We start from the raw sequence: 17942 nt of genomic DNA on the forward strand, positions 1-17942 counted from the left end.
TATACAGAAGCATCTAATAATGCTGATAATTTGCATCTACCATCCTAAATAGATCCCTAGAAATAAATGCTGCAACAAAAACTAGATTACATGAATGACATCTAGTGGACATACCCTTTCATAACAATCAATATTTTCCAACCAAAACTGTCATGTTTCACATAATAAAAGCACACACCTGAGCATCAATTAAATAATGGTAAGAATTTTTTTTATTTGCTCACTATTCTGTCCCTATAAAGTTTACATCATCACGTAGACATGCCTCAATCTCTCCTGTGTCTTAAGACTGAGTATTATTCACAATAAATTACCAGTTCCTTGAATTCTTAAGGAAATACAATCTCAAAAAGTTTCTAAGATTGTGGACACCCTACCCAAGTCCTCACTTCTGTCACAAAAAGTAACTCCTTCATGCTTCATTCACGAACACAGGTCAGAAAGAGCTAATTTGTCCTGCTTGTACAATACTTTGTACAACATATCATGACGTGTTTTTTTGTTGTTGTTTCTTGTTTTTAAGAGCTCCTGTCTATGATAGCAACACAAATAGCCATTTATGTATTCAGGATGATTATGTCAGGAGTCACTGCACATGACGCTGCACATGGGTTTCTGAGATCTCTTTCAGACTGTTTAAACATGTTTATACAAACGTCTGCAGTGCATTGTTATACAATGATTGTGAAAAGCACTTTCATGAGAACAAAAGTGAAGTTTATTCTTCTGCTCTGGATCTAACAAGCAGATTAAAGGAAAACAGTGATGCAACCGATATCTCCCCTACAAGCCCACTGATCATATTTTATCCCTTTCCAGCCAGCAATAATGTGAAAAGAGATCTTCTGATCAGGGCTCTGCTATGCTTCCCTTTCTAAAGATTACAATTTGACATGGATATACCTACCCACAATGTTCAGTAATCCTGCAATACCTCTGTAGACTAACCATGCTGCTGTAATACAAACTAGATCCCTCACATAGCAATGGAGAAAACAAGGAACCAAAGAGGAGACAAATATGTATACTAAATGACTCTGAATGCCAGTACACCCATGTTTTGATCCTAGATGACTTCTCATGAAACATGGGCAAGTGACGGACTAAAGATCTTAATGTACACCCAGTTTAAATGACTAAATATGAGTTCAAGGTACAGAAATGTTCTGTGACAAATGTTCTGACAAAAAAAATAGCCTTGCAAAACAGTCCTGTGACATTTCCCTGGAGGAGATGAAAAATGAGACAGTATTAACTATCAGCTATTATTCCTAAACAATAACGATGATTATCCAAAGCTATTTTGCAAATTCAAAGTATTGCATACTCATTAAAAATACCTTGCAGGCATTCCTTAAACCAGAAAGATACAGGATGATTTTCTTCAGGGAAGAAAAAAAAAAGTTTCAGGTTTTAAATTAAAAATGTATTTCATTTCCATCTGAAAAGTACCTGTATATAGGTAAGAAACTGTCTATAATAATTAGATACAAGCTTTGTTAAAGTGCTATGTCTGTGACAGGATGGGATATATATGAATGAAGTTATAACACCACTTCACATCTCACATCATACACCAAGCACGTCTAAAACTGCCCAAGGCAAACCTACTGATTTCCTTTCCAGACAGCAGCTCTGCTCAAGAGAGAGGCTTGACAACTCATTGAAGGACTATCACCAGGAAGGTTACAGTATAATGTCATCAGTTTTGAATAACTGGAATTCATTCCCCATAAATGGGAACTTTTCTACACTGCATCCCACAGATGATTATTATACCTTTGCATTGACTAAAATAACAAGGAAACAGAATTCCTATTGCAGTGCTTCCCACCAAGCAAAGGGCCAACTGTGGTCCCCTATCATCACAAAAACTAAAACATTTGTGTAGTAAGTAGTTTAAAAGAAAAAAAAATGCCAAATACACTTTTTGTTTTCTTGTTTTACAGGACCCAGGATGACACAGGCCTTTCTGGCTTTCTCTGTATCTTATAAGATAAAGATAGAAGGGAAATGGCTGTTAAAAAAAAAATATTAAAAAAATGTAGGTATGTAGTTCAAGGATATACAGTAGGTCACCAAAGTATCCAGGAGACTGTGTATTCATCATATAGAATCATTCACTTAGGAAAAAGACCTCTAAGATCATCTAGTCCAATGTTTAACCTAGCATTGACAAGTTAACCCCCTAAACCATGCTAAGTTCTACCAACTTTTACCATTATGACCTGAAAGCAAACAGCCCTGTACCTTTAGCTAAAAGTTTGTATCTGAAACTACTGCCTAGTTGTCTGAGTTGCTGATGGAAAGGTGATAAGCTGCCACAGGAAACAACCTGTAAACACGCAGGTTATGAAATACTCAGGAGAATTTGTCTGTTCCCAGTGGTCCCACTATAAGATAAAAAGTGAGTGTCTAGATCTCAGGCATGGTACAGGTAAGATAGCTACATTGGTGAAACCATGAGAATGAGGAAAGACCTTGTCACCCCAAATGAAAGACAGTAACATGACTTTACTTCTCTGCACAACTATGTAAACCGGATGCTTTTAAGCTCTTGATTTCCTCGGGATAATCATGGAACAGCTACAGCTAAACAACCTGTCTCATTATAGGAACTTGTTTAAAAAAATGTACTAATTACATTTAAGATACAGACCAGAACTCAAGGTTTGTGTTTTAACATCTGAAACTAAGCAAATTGGGATCTGGTTACACGCAAGATATTGTTCCTGTATGATCACAGGAGTGGCCTATTCCAACTACACCTTTCTGACTGAAAAGAGATATGCTTTTAGATAGTAGATAGTTTTAGAAGTAGATAGTTTCTCATGAAGGGTTCAGCACTCTAAAATTTACTTCTGACTTCTGTTGATAAGAATCCTTCTTTCTTCACCTTTGTGGCACATTATAAAGTTCACCTCCATTGCAAAACTTGGCAAACTATTATATACTGACTGCTTTACCGGTGCAATGAAAGAAATCATGCACTGAAAAGAAGTTGAAATTCTTCCTTGTCAGAGAAGGTGATGAGCAAACAGAACTGAAAACTCAGACATTTCATATGGTTATGCCACAAAGGGAGCACACTATCAGAAAATGAGAAAAAACTTATAAGAGTATGAAAGTCCTTGTGCAGCAAACTTTACATCACTTTTCTTAAGGGTTTGTTACTTGGACTAGAAATAGGTTTTCAAAGGGGCTACATATCTTGGTAGTTTGGGGAAAGAAAATCTAGCTGAAAACAGCCATTTGAAGCCATTTGCAAACAAGATATTCTGTCCAAAAGTATGAAATTGAAGCTTAATGAAAAAAATTACAATAGTTTTCAGTATATAATGCTGACTGCATTAAACAGAGCACTAGAACACTTACCACAATTAAAAGCAAAATAAAGTACTAATTATGTACATATTTAAGATGTTTTCAACTTGTAGTCTTTATTAATTTTTGATCAGTCTCTGATCAGACTTCTTTCACAAAAAAGATCACAGAATCATAGAAGGATCTGGATTGGAAGGGACCTTAAAGACCACCCAGTTCCAACCCCCCTGCCATGAGCAGGGACACCTCCTACTAGACCAAGTTGCTGAAAGCCCCATGCAGCCTGGCCTTAAACACTTCCAGGGATGGGGCATCCACAGCTACTCTTTGCAACCTGTTCCAGTGCCTCACCACACTCACAGTGAAGAATTTCTTGCTAATATCTAATCTAAATCTCCTCTCTTTTAGTTCTAAACCATTACCCTTTTTCCTGTCACTTCACTACACCCCCTGAAAAGGAGTCCCTTCCCATTTTCCTGTAGGCCTTCCTTAGGTGATTGAAGGCTGTTCTAAGGCCTCTCAGGGGCCTTCTCTTCTCCAAGCTGAACAATCCCAACTTCCTCGGCCTGTTTTCACAGGAGAGGTGCTCCAGCTCTCTGAACATCCTTGTAGCCCTCCTCTTGACTTGTTCCAACAGGTCCTTGACCTTCTTATTTTGGGGGCCCCAGAGCTGAGCACAGTGCAGCAGGGGGCTCTCACAAGAGCAGAGCAGAGGGGAAGAAATCACCTCCTTTGACCTAGTGGTCATGCTTCTTTTGATGTAAGACATCATAAATCATATATATTTCGTCATTTTAATATCTATAAAAGGATCTCCCGCGATTACTCTCTATCACTTCAAAGTTCCACCAAGGTGGAAGCTCAAAATACAGCAAGGGGCCGTAAGAAGAAAAGAACAGTTTGCTACCACATGCTTGTTCTAAGTTATACGTAAGTTCAATTTTAGGAAATATGATTTTTATTATTTCAACAAATTATATTTTATTTGCACAAAATACCTTAAAACAAACATTGTTCATAACAAAAAATAGCATTATGATAGTCACATATTACTTTTTTAAGTGGAAGTGTATGTTTAGTAACTGTAAGGGGATGAAACTCAGGTTTCTGAGTTTTATTCTAAACTATATTGCACATGAACTATGGAAACAGCTATAAAAGCAATACAATTGCAATGATGCAAGCTAATTCAAGTTTCTAAAGAGCTTTGCACTCTAATTATAGCTTATGCTAGTAAAGTGAGAAAAACTCTAGAAAACAAATACACTTTACAGTTGCTGTCAAAATCATAACCATGTTAGCTGACGGAAAGTTTGCAGATGAGCCACAAAAATACACACAAAGCTCCACCCACTATAAACCCATCCTAATCACTGGTTTATGAACTAGAAAATTAAGACTGTTTGTAATATTGAAGTAATATTTATAATACCTACTGCAGAAACAGCCTACAGAAACACAGAAACCATAGTTTAGATAGGATTATTACCAAAAAAAAAAAAAAAAAAAAAGTTATTTACATATCGATTAATGTTGATTAAACCAGAACAAAAAAAAAAACAACTAATTTTGTATATCTGGAGAGCTGTCAATGAAAAAAAGAAACAATGGATACCACTGTGTATGCTTTTCTTTTCATTTTGACTGTGGAAAAACAAAAGCAAAAAGGTGCTAAAAGAATGCAAGTTTCATTTATTCATCCAAATGCAGTAGGGTGAAGATAAAATGTTTTGTTTAGTCAGGTTTTTGGTTTTGCTTATAGAAAGACACTTAGATCTGTTTTGTACTTTCAACATACCAAAGTTCAAAAAGTGTTGCACCAAAAGGTCACATTACAGAAACACACCCAAATACAACTACTTGTGTAGCAGATGCCTGGTTAGGCTGGGTCACGTTGCACTACAGAGCTCTACACACTGTTGGTCCTACAAAATATGGCCATCTCACGCTGCAGACTAGAGCAGCTCTGGCTGTGCTGCTCTACACCTGAGATGAGAATACTACAGGACCAAACATTCTTGCAGAAACAGCTGCAATATCTCCCCATCAGTCTCAGAGATAATTTGCAATCTATTCTAGCTAGTCCAGAAAGTGATGGTTGACTATGCAGAAGCACATACTTAAAACAAATAAAATAAAAGTCAACACACACACACACAAAAAAAAGTCTCCTAGCTCAAATATACAAAGCTTTTACAAAAACAATTGATGTTTGTTGTAGACCTGAGGAGATCTGCTATAATTTTAGCTAGGGATAATATTCTGTATAATATATATTTATGTATATTGTAATATACATATATATGTATGCAATATAGATATATATATGTACGTAATATACGTATATATATATATATATATATATATAGCTTACACTTAGAAGATTTTTGCTTCAGAATTTCTACAGCCACAAGTAGAAAATCCTTTAATAAAAGAATGATCACCACCACCTCCAGCACTGGGAAGTAAATATACATTGAGTTCCTCTCATTCTCTAACAATAAGGGAGACAGTAAAGCAAATGAGTGGTGTTTAGATGCTAGTTGTCCCAGACAAATGCTGGGAACTGTCCCTATCAGGATTGAAAGGACTCCATCCAGAAATGAAAAAATCCAGACTCTTCCTAGCTAGATGCAAACATAAGTACTTGATGAGAAGTGCCAAAAATGAAACAAATAGATTAAATATATGTCCAAATCTCGTTAAGTTAATATGACCTCCATCAAGATAACAAAATGATCAGCTAGAAAAGAACAAAATTGGCTTTGTTTACTTGAAGAGTTTCCCATACACTAGCCAGAAGATAAAGCCTGCAGTGATTTTTTTTTTCCTGTGCTTGCTTATATGATGAAGGTCATGTTATTTTAAGGAATTTCAACCCTTTCCTTAGATGTAGGAGGATATGAATTCCATTGGAGAGGTCTGAGGTCTGGTTAATTCCTTTTCTAACCTGTTGCCTCACTGAGCACCAGTGATTTGCAGCAAACTCAATGGACAATGGCAAATAAATAAGAACTCCCAGACTTTCACGGACACTTAGGTTGTTCTTGTAGACTCACAAGGTAAAAACAGTAAGATTCAGAGGCAAAAGATTTCAATTTGTGGCTAGTATGGAAGTCAGGTAACCCTTAAGTGAAAGGAAAAAAAAAAAAAAAAAAGCTTTTCTCTGTAGAGTAAAAAATGATATAGTCGTTGTGCTAGCTTTAAAGTCATCCAATTTCAGTGAACACCTTTGATCTATGTTCTATTACTAATCTACTGCTGATGAAGAAATAAGCAAAATGCAAAAACCAAAAAACTACTATGAACAACAGAACCTTGTCCTACCTAGACACAGATACAATACAGAATACAGCAGGTCATGGGAAAAGTCAGTCAGTTCTCAATCTTATAATACAAAAAATCATGAATTCTAAAAGTAGAATAAACCAATGTTTTTGACTTACCTGGTATGGAACAATACTCCCATGTGCAGTACCCCAGCGTTTTCCTTCAATTTTGCAATTAAGATAATTAGCTGCTACATGAGTAAGACATGCAACCTATAAATGGAAAAAAGTAAAGTATTCAGGAAAGCTCAAACTTCACTGACAACATCTTTGTGAATTCTGTATATTTGTATGTGGTTTATATGCATAAGGTAAAATATTTTATGCCACAAAAATATTTTTTTATATATTCTATATTATGTATAGCCTGAAATTTTCATATTAAACAAATATATGTATCATGGAAATGGCTGGGTAAGTACAATTCAAATAGTAAAACAAGGAGTGTCCTATAACACTAGTAATGCTGGACAAATCTAGCATTAAACTACCTTAAGAGATAAGGCAGTATTACCCTAAGCATTTTACAGAATGGTCAACAAAGGCAATGAAAATATCAGTGTCTTGTCCAGATTCTGAAAGGAAAGGAAGCACAATGGATTTGTGAGCTAGAACTCACATTTCCCGATTCACAGTCACAAGACTTTCTCAGTCAGAAGACTAAGTTTCTGTTCTCTCCTATTCTCATTCTATACATCCAAGCTACAGAAAGTATTTCAGAAATCTTCAGCACATGGGAACACGTTCTGCAGTATTAAGAGGTAGGCCTCAATAAATCATCTGCCATCAGAAGATAAGGAGAGATTCATCAAATTTTTAATGTAACAGGAAAAAAAAAAAAATAATAATAATTTTCTAAAAAATATGGCATGCTAAATTTAGTAACCATAATTTCAGGGGTAATTATATATTTTATAAGCACAAATGCATCTTAGGAAAAAAGTGAAAATTTATGATGCAGTAATGCATGAAAAACAGTGGTCCCATTATAATCAGTGGCAGATTTTTCATTATTTCTTTGGGAGAACAGTCGGTGACTATGTATCTAAAGCCAAGTAACACATTCAAGCATTACAATTAGTTATTCGAAAGTTCTCATTAATTCAACAGACAATGCATTTGTTTCACACCGTTAACTAGTTGTGACAGTAAGTGCAACTGTTCGCTTAAATAGTAGGCCATGTGACAATATTTTTTCCAAAAACATGATTTTCTTCATATTACTCCCTTAGACAGAAGAAGTTCCTTACAATGATCAAAGTGTTTACAATGTTCTAATTTGACTATAAACAAGGTACACAACTCAAAATTCAAAAGGAACTGAAAGCCTTTTTCCTTCGTGACTTCGCTAATCTACATCTAAATACATAGTAATTAATTCAGAATTCACCAGTAATACGTGAATTATATAAGATTTTTTAGAAGAAAAAAAAAAAACTCTCTTCCTTTATTCATATACCCTGAAAAGGCAACATGGGTGCATCACTTTCACATTCAAAGCAAGTATTTAGCAGAAAACCTAAGAATATACAGCAAATGAGAATTTAACTGTTGCTGAAAAACTACATCCACATGCTAACTACAAATACAATACCATATTCCTGAGAACTGCTGGAAAACGTTTTGGAGTTGGGTTTTAGTTGCAGCTTATTATATCTCAGTGTCACTTCATTCAGATAAAATGTTAAAAAACAATGTCTAGTGTGTCCCTCAATAGGAGATCCACTGGAAAATCTCAGCAATTAAGGAAATGGATCTGCAAAATATATAGAAAGGACTTTTCCTTCTGTTTTGCAACTTTCCTCAGTAGCACAGAATGAAACACACTATTATTACAGAGTTTGATGAGTCACAAAAGTGTATTATTTACTAATTACAGATATCCTAGTCTTATTATTCCTGTCATTTTTCAATTTGGGTTCACACCACCTAGTGAGGTTTTTCTAAAATAGTACACTATGCAATGATGATGAAATTGCTAGATATTGTTCTGTATTGTTTGTGCACTGTACTGTAGCTGCTGTATTACAAGTTTCACTGATGGGTGAGAAGCATCCACTACAATGGGCTTGGACTTTTAAAGACATAAGAACATCCTATGCAGGATGTATTTGTATTTAGCTTTTCACACTTCGGCAAGGAAATGCTAGGCTAATCTTAACTCTAAGAAGTTCTTTAATTCACTGTGAAGTGAATTAAAACCCAGCAAAACAGAAATCCTACCATATTGATACTGAATACAATCAAGCCAAGATATCATTCCATTTATTTATCTGTAGTCTATGCTATGAAAATAGATTTTTCACAAGAAAACTGGTATCTTTAAGTATAAAAATATTTTAATAGTATTGCATATTGCTTGAGATGAATATAATTCTTTTAATGGCTTTTTTTTCCTTTCTTTTAAAGGCAAAACTACTTGTACATATTTCTGCAAAGCACCTGTACCCTGTACAATGGAAAAAAAAAAGATTTGGAAAAAGGATTTAAAACATAGCACTCACTAAATACTGGAATTGCACCACTAAAGCTTGTTCAAAGGTTTGTTTCAGTAGCAATAGGGAGCAATATACTGATCTTTTGCTTCCATGCCTGTGTATCCTGCTGAAGTTATTTTACTTATAATTTTTTTTTTCAGTAAGTCACAAAGGAAAAAGGCTTTCAGTTCCTTTTGAATTTTGAGTTGTGTATCTTGTTTATAGTTAAATCAGCCAACCAAAAGGAAGTATTATTTTTATTATCATCATTATTATACAAATAAACTTCTATTGACCACATCAAAGCATGTATTTTAGCATTTTGTGTTTTATGCATAAATATACTCAGCTGAGTAAACTTTGTGGCATTTGCTTCTTAGTAGTAACTGTCTAATGAATTCAGCAGACTTAGAAGACTTGCTTCTATTTCTGCTGTCCCATGAAATTGCTATAGGCAGTCCCAGGACTTTTCCCTCTCCCTTGCTTTTCCCTTTCTCAGTTCATTCTCCTTGGTCTCCCCAGAGCTTTACCTCTCACTGAAAAGGCACCACAAAATCTTTACAGTATGTCCTTAAAAAAGAAAATAGAGTTTATTTACCTATACCCTAAGGCTGTTAATCAAACTGCTGAATTATAAGTATTAAACACATCCCTAATGAACATTTCTACAGATACAACATTCAGATTAGAACATCCCTAATGAACATTTCTACCCTTGGAAAAAAGTGTTATTAACAAAATAAGTATTTATTCAAATTCCTCTGTACTACAAGACTCAGTGAAGACTTCGTTGCTAGAGATACTTGCTGCACTAAGAGTATCTTCAGTACAACCAATCTCTCAAAATGAAGACTGAGTACATTTGTATTACATTCTCAGTTAAGTATTTTTAAACCTTTATTTAAAATTGCTTTCATGAAACATCTATAAACCTGTTTATTTTCTCTTTTAACTAATAAGAGATTCATAAAAGTAACCTTTGGATTTGTAACATTAAAGCAGATGTAATAAAACAATACAGACACCTCTGTATTCATTTGTTTTCAGAGACAGATTATGTACTGTAAATATGCATTATCAAGTATCTACAAATAAGCATTTCTCTATTTCACAAAGGGAACACACACCTTAACATTCCTTTCTGACATTACTGTTGGCAGCCAAATCACGGATTTGTTACATACTTACCTAAACCAGAACAAAAAGAGACCTACATTAAAGTCTGAAAAGTTATGCTCAGTTTATGACAGAAACAGACAGATGGGAAACAAGATATTAAAAGCCACAAGGTAAGTAGACAAAGAAAGAGACAGAATTTCAAAAGATTTTTTTCAACACAGCACATCAAACAACTTATTACAATGACTTCACTGAGTCAATCCATCATTTATTTATGTGCAAGCTCAACAAGAGTACGTGAACAACAAAAGATGACAGGTAACTGAAAAAAAAAAAAAAAAAAACAAAAAAAACAAACAAACAAACAAACAAAAAAAACATTTTAATTAGATTCTTTACTTTCTTCCTTCTCCAATTTTGTGTCCATTTTACTGCTATGTATCTTAAAAAGGCCTTAACTCTTATCAAGTTGATTTATATTTTTCTTCATTCTCTATTTATTTTTCCTTAGAAAAGGCATGTAGGCATTTAGGAACTTCAACAGACAGGTGTTTTAGAGCAGCACAGACATCTTATTTTACAATACTCTAGGGAACTAGTAGCCCAAATATTAATTTATAGGTGTGTAGGAAAAAAATCATCCTAAAAAAAATTCCAGTGCAAAGACCAACAAGCTTCCACAGGGGCTCAGGGCCACAACATTCCCAAGAGCTGTCAATGAACATTGCCTTTTATCCAGGGACTCCCTTCTAGCCTGGAGTTTAGAGCTCAGCAGAAGCTTAAAAACAGCACAAGAGTGCCATACACTCATAAGCCAGGCAGACATCCCCACTCGCAAGTACACAAAATCACTGCCCAAAAAAGAGCAAGATTTTACAAATTCATCAGTGATATCCCTACATCCATGTAAGGCAGCAGGTCTGACCTTCTTCTGAATAATTAATTCATAACTGTTGTCCCATAATCCTCCTTCCCTTCAAGAGCCCATAGCACTATGGCTGCTTTCAACCTGTGTTCTGCAGAGCAGCAAATTCCATGAATGACTTTGAAGAGATCTTCAAAAGCAACCTCAAAAATCAAGACCATGAGCACATAGGCCAAGGCTTACTGTTAAAGAGTCTCCACCCTTTTCAGAAAAACTCTGTGGCTATGTTAGGAGCACCGTGCTCTGGCTGAGAAGGGTTTAGTTTGCAGTGACACTGGTTTCTTTTAATGCGAACCTCCATGATGTGATCAGGAGTTCTCCCTTCACAAATTAAAACTCCTGGCATTGAAGCACCAGCACATGGCATAATCCCAGACACAAATACAATTGTCTAAAGTAGATATCAAATTCTTATTGACAAATAGCTACAAATTTAGAACAGACCTCATAGTAGGTCCTGTTTTAGAGCCTTCCAACCAGACACTTAAGCAGGTATCCATGTCTGTACCAGTAATTACATGCAGCTTTTAAGACTCACTGATTAAAGATATCCACTTGACAGGATAGTCCTTCTTCAGGTGACAGCACACAGCAAATCACAGTCACAGAAAATGCATGTTAGGACATGCTTAATAAGCTATTAACAATAAAAATAACAATAAAAAATACATGCAAGGAGATAAACAAAGGCAAAGGATTTAAAAACCCTATGTAAGGCATGAATTCTCAGAGGGGAAGAAAACTAAAGAAAGCAAAACAGACTTAAGTTTTAGTCTACAATGGTGTAAATACTGTAGTGCAAAAATGATGCCTGAAAACTACACTTGTTTACTAAAAATAAAAATTTAGGCTATGTAGAGACACTAAAGCATCTTCACAAAAAAGAGGTATTTCCATTGCAGAGAACTGCTAACTGAGTTCAGTAAAATTCAACATCAACAAATCTAATCTATGAAATATTTTTTAATTAGCTATTTAGAGCTTAAAGAGGACCGGGATGAGAGTTCTGTTCTTCTGACAGCTTTAGCAACTAGTGGAGATATCATCTCTTCATTAAGATTCAATTAATACTGACAACAGTAAACACTTGATGCAACTAACAGATGTAGGACTTGAAATTTCAAAAACAAGTATTGTTCAGCACAGAATTTCAAGAGAAAGCAAATGCCAAATGGACTCCTGTCTCCTTACTCGCCACTTCAAGAAAAATGACTTACAAGAAGAATTTTTAGATGAAGTATCAGAAATAAAAATCTTGACCATAAAATCTATTAGACAATACTGGCATGAAAAAATAATAAAAATTATTGTACATGAGTTGAAGAAACCAACATATTTTTGAAGGAAGAATTAATTGCATTTTCTTAATGGAAACAACATATTAATAAAGTTTTTTCTGAAAGGATAAATAAACATACTACTTCAATCACTTAAAAATGAAGTTAAAAACAAACAACAACAACAAAACACACAAAAATTCCAAAGTTCAGAAATAGTTACTCTATATACTCTGTGCAAGACAGAGTGTATATGCAAGACATATTACTACCTGAAAGGAAGTTGTGCGGAGCTGGGGGTTTGCCTCTTCTCACGGGTAACTAGTGATATGACTAGAGGGAATGGCCTCAAGTTGTGCCAGGGGAGGTTCAGGTTGGAAACGAGGAGACACTTCTTCTCAGAAAGAGTGGTCAAGCATTGGAACAGGTTGCTAAGGGAGGTGGTGGAGTCACCATCTCTTGGGTTGTTTAAGAAAAGGTTGGACCTGGTGCTTAGGGACATGGTTTAGTGGGTGACATCAGTGATAGGGTGGTGGTTGGACTAGATGATCTTGAAGGTCTTTTCCAACCTTAATGATTCTATGATTCTATGATATACAACCCTCAATCACTTGGTCATATACTACCTTCTCTATTAAACTTACAGCTCATTTAATTATTAGGTATTTATTTACTTTTAACTTCTCAGGGAATACACAGTCCAAATGCTCCACTGAATCTCCTAGAGAGTTTCTATTGGCCTTTATGAATACCATATGTCGTGCACATTGCACCTTCTGCCATCCTGGTTTCCTTTCAAAAGACTTCCTTGAAACTAGGGTGAATCATCTGCCAAATTTCAAGTTTCCACTCCAAAGAAAGAAGGCACTGAGTTTCTCAGGAGAATGAAAAAAAAAAAAAAAAAAAAGTAAAAAAAAAAAAAAGTGCCATCAACGTATTTTCCCATAACTTGTTCCTGGAAGCAGATGAATCACTTTAAGAGTAACTTTGAAAACAAATCAGCTTTTGGCAATTCCATGACATGAAAAATTCAGCCAAAACAGTTAAAACTTCAGTGAAGTTATAAGCAACTAAAACCAGACTCTGATAACAGACATATCAGACTACCTTAACAATGACACTTCTACGATCATTTCCTCAACTGTCTATCTTCTGTGAAGAAAGAATATATATTGCATATTTTACCCTCTACATTTTTACACAGCTTTACCAAGCCCATCAAAAATGTAACTTCTTAAAAGTTTCTTCTGCTACATTTCATACAGATTTTTAAATATTCTAACGTATTTTCTTGTAATATTCTTTAATTGTAGCCTTAACCACCAGGAACTTATGCCTTTATTAAAGGCATAAATAAAAGGTGAATTACAACTTAAAATATTTAGGTTTTCATTCTGTGGGTGCTTGAATGTATTTAATTGATTGTTTAGAAAATAGCACAGATCAAATTCTTAAAGTGGCTTCTATTCATGCAAAAAAAACTGCAAGCATAATTGCAAAACACAGAATAACATGCACTTAAAAGAAGTACCTAAATTTGATAATTGAGAATAAAAAGCAAAGCATGCAAATAAAACCCAGACAAACAGACTTCGTTCATATAAAAGTTAATTACCTATGAGAACAGGCATCAAAATAACAACAGTAGTTTTTCGTACTATTTTTTACAGGGTAATATCTAGAGGCTCCAGTTTGGATGCCACATACACTTTTGTGAAGGATCTGTTGTTTTATTGAATCAGTAAGAAGGATGCTTTTCCATGTAAAGCTGCCAACACTCAAAATAAATTGTACTAAGGCATTTCTCACTTTTGATCTTAGATTAGAAACAGTGCCATTTACAATGAAAGTATGCGTAGACCTAACCATTTACGGCACTCATCTTTTTGTGTCCGTATTTATCAGCATTAACACTTATACACATACACAAAATAAATAAATAAAATAAAATAAAATAAATAAAACGTGAGTTTGCCTGTCCCTGAGAAAACTATTATCTGCTTTGTCGGTTATTGTCTCTCCACAAAAACAATGGTAATTTTAACAGCTTGAGATGTTGAAGCCAGTCCATAATTTATTCTCCTTAATATGAAAGAGCCATTTTTTTGTAGGAAAACAGATTATATAGACTATGGAGAAAACAAACACGAGAATTTCTACAGAGAAGGCAGTTATGTCCAGAAGACTGCTTGCTTTGAATGAAGTACATCGTTTTCTATGTATAGATATGGAAGATTATCAAAAAAGCAAAAAGCAAAACATTGCTTAATTTTAACAGAAGTTTTTCAGGAAAACCCAACTAAATAATTTTTGGGGGGAAAAAGCTTTGCTTTCAACTGCTCTTGCATAGGCTGCAACAACAATATCCTCCTGCATACTAAGCACACAGAAAATAGAGGGAGATGGGTAGCAGAAAAAGTCATGTATTACCTCAGGAGAACAACACCAGCATTAGCTGTAACACTAAAAGATTGTTGGATGCTGCCCATTAAGTACTTCTGTGCTAATGCACTACATTAATGCATGACACAAGAAACAGATACATACAATTGAATGAAATATTAGAAATAGCACATATTTCAGTTCATGAGATTGATGTTGCAGAGGCACAGAAATATAATGAATGCCCTCCATTGATTTGTCCACCTTGCTTTTTTAAGCACTGTAATGCTGTCTGGACCACAAAAAGGGTTCATCTATGGAGCTGTTAAGCCACATACAACTCAAAAAGAAACATGGTCCAAAGTCCTATCAGAGTTGAGAAACAAATGAGGTTAGTATTACCGATGTGTCTGGACTCAAAATATGGCATTTCTGCATGACATTTTGAATAGTGATAACAAGTTTGTACATGCTTCTCTGAAAAAGGACATTTTTCCTTAGCAGGTTTAGAAAATTATTTCATTAGTACCAAACAGAAAGAAAGAAAGAAAAATAAATAAAAAGAGAGAGAGAGAGAGAGAGATTACAGAGTAAGCTTGAATGAAGTTACAAAATAATTTCACATAATTTTCATCACAGAAATCTAGTACTACAAATATTCATTCCAAAGAAGACAAAATATTTTTACCAATAGCTGAACTCAGCCTTTTAGGTACAATTTAATAGACTTGAAGTAGATTTTTCAATTTTCTTTTATTTTTTTTTTTAAGTCCTAAACCAGTGTCTAGGCACTTTTTTATATAGTTTTCACTGTAACATAATATGAAAATAATGAATCATAACCTCTGGCCTAAGCACGTCACTACACTGAAGTGTTTGCAAATTAACTGAAGAGCTGGAAACAATACCGTACAGAATAATACAAAGAGAAATACAGTCACGGCAGCCAAACTCTATTAGACCAAAAAAGTCATTAGTCCAAATTTGTTCCAGCGTCATCCTTTACTTCATCTTTAAAATAAAAATGTCAGTCAGAGCTATCTGAGATGGTCACATTAAGCACTGCTCAAACCTTAGTTACCATTCCTTCAACATAACCAGAAGTCGTAGAATCATAGAATGGTTTGAGTTGGAAGGGACCTTAAATCTCATTTAATTCCATCTCCCCAGCCATGTGCAGGGACACCTCCCACTAGACCATGTTGCCCAAAGCCTCATCCAACCTGGCCTTGAACACTTATTCTGCTACTGGTTGCTTATATCAATGCCATTTCTTTTGAACTACTCAGGTTATTCCTTTTCTCCTAACACTTACCATGATCCCAAAATATGATCTGCTGGTAATAAACTACAATAAACATCTAGATTCCATTTCCAAAATTGCATTCATATTCAAAGGTCATCTAAATAATAAATTAATTAAAAGAAATATCATCCTTTGTCTTCAAACTCTCCCCCTTTCCCACTCCAGATAGCTGTTTTTTTTCTGTGTATTAAGTGGGCATATTTTTTCCTATCTCCTTTTTAGTCTTTCTCTAATTGATGACAGAGGTAGCTCCAGAGAGGAAAATGAAGCTGCAACACATTCAAGCTTAGTTTCATTAGCACAAGAAACAATAGTAGCAAAGACAAAAAGACACAGACTTCACTGTCAAGTAGCAGATGAAGAAGAAATTTCCCTTGCAATCTGGCTAAGAACTCTGTTTACAGCAAAAAGAAAGCCACTAAATGCAAGATGCAATTGGAGTATGATCTACCAACTACTAACTAATCATTAGAAATCACAACACACATTCCACAGAGGCCAATATTAAATTGAGTTACTGTCATGTTAGTGTGGTCTTCTGGTCTACTTCAATAAAATTCTGGCTACTTAAAACCCTGAAGGATAACTTCTGTTCTCAGTTATACTGAGGTCCTCAACTGAAATTTTGAAGAATAGAGTCTGAGGCACTGTATATATGTAAAGAAACACTCAATTTAGATTTTATTATCTTTTCATATCAGAGCTGTGTAATGAAAAAGACAACACATCTCCATACAGTGCAAACACACTTTTATACCATGACAGAATATATTTTGCAAAGAGGATATTTTATAAGCTTGCAAAAAAAACTCTTTATTCAAACCATAGACAAAATAAGACAACTGTGCAAGAGTCCTGCTAGCTGGCTTCTGAAATCACCAGGAACACTGGCCTCTGGAAAAGCACATTTACATTCCGTATTCAGTAAACTCATAATTTATCAAGCAGAGAAGCAACAAGCAACCACCAGAATAACCTGAATAGCACCTGAGTCCCAAGATGTGTATTTCTCACACAACTTACCGCTGAGGGATCACATTATGCCATATATGCTCTATGGGCAGCATGCAATCACTACTAGTTTCACTTATATTTAATAATTTGTAAAAGACATATCATGAAAGCTCTGAATAGAGAGCATTCAAAGTACCTTAAACAGATGTGCCTTCAACACATACTTTCTGGGAAAAAGGGGTTCAAATACAAAAAATAATAGTTTCTAAACCTCACCATTTTCTCAAAAAACTAAATGCCACACTAAAGCATAGAGATAGGATCTAAAAAAAATAATTTAGGCCAAATTGCTAGGCTTTTATAGGGTCACTTTAAAATTTGGAGAAGATAAAGAGTTTCCTATGACAAATACAAATTAAAGCATAATAATAAGAAGCAGATAAATGTCTGATGAGCAATCATTTAATATAAACAATATTAATTGCATTATCCTGTCTGTGGAATCTGGAAAAAAAAATACACTCCAAAATTGTAGAAATGTTAAATGTAAAATACTTCTTGCAGATTTTCAATCCAAGAGAAACCAACTTATTACAGTATTTGTTGGAGCCTGGTTGTAATTAAATACAGGAAGGATATTAAAACTTCCAAGAGATTTTTTTTTTAAGCCACAACAGAAGAAAAGGCACAATTGCATAATTGGAACCAAATCCAAAACCCACTTCCTTCTTATTTACTAGCATCATCTAAAGGACACTATTTAGATGCTGACGCTGAAAGGTCTGGAGCTGAGAACAGTAAATCATCTGATTTCAACAATTTCAAAGGAATTGTATGACATGGGTTAAA

At 34.7% G+C, this 17942-nt stretch overlaps 1 protein-coding gene across 7 annotated transcripts in view; it reads right to left on the reverse strand.

The window, feature by feature from the left end:
* Positions 1–17942, reverse strand: part of SUGCT (succinyl-CoA:glutarate-CoA transferase) — a 318199-nt gene that overhangs the window by 248719 nt on the left and 51538 nt on the right. For all 7 annotated transcript variants that reach the window (XM_082753552.1, XM_082753553.1, XM_082753549.1 and 4 more), the window contains one exon: positions 6771–6866. In XM_082753552.1, the coding sequence (XP_082609678.1) occupies positions 6771–6866 (96 nt within the window). The remainder of the gene's footprint in view (positions 1–6770; positions 6867–17942) is intronic.

This window comes from Aythya marila, assembly GCF_965140915.1.
Source record: "Aythya marila genome assembly, chromosome: 2".
Lineage (NCBI taxonomy): Eukaryota > Metazoa > Chordata > Aves > Anseriformes > Anatidae > Aythya > Aythya marila.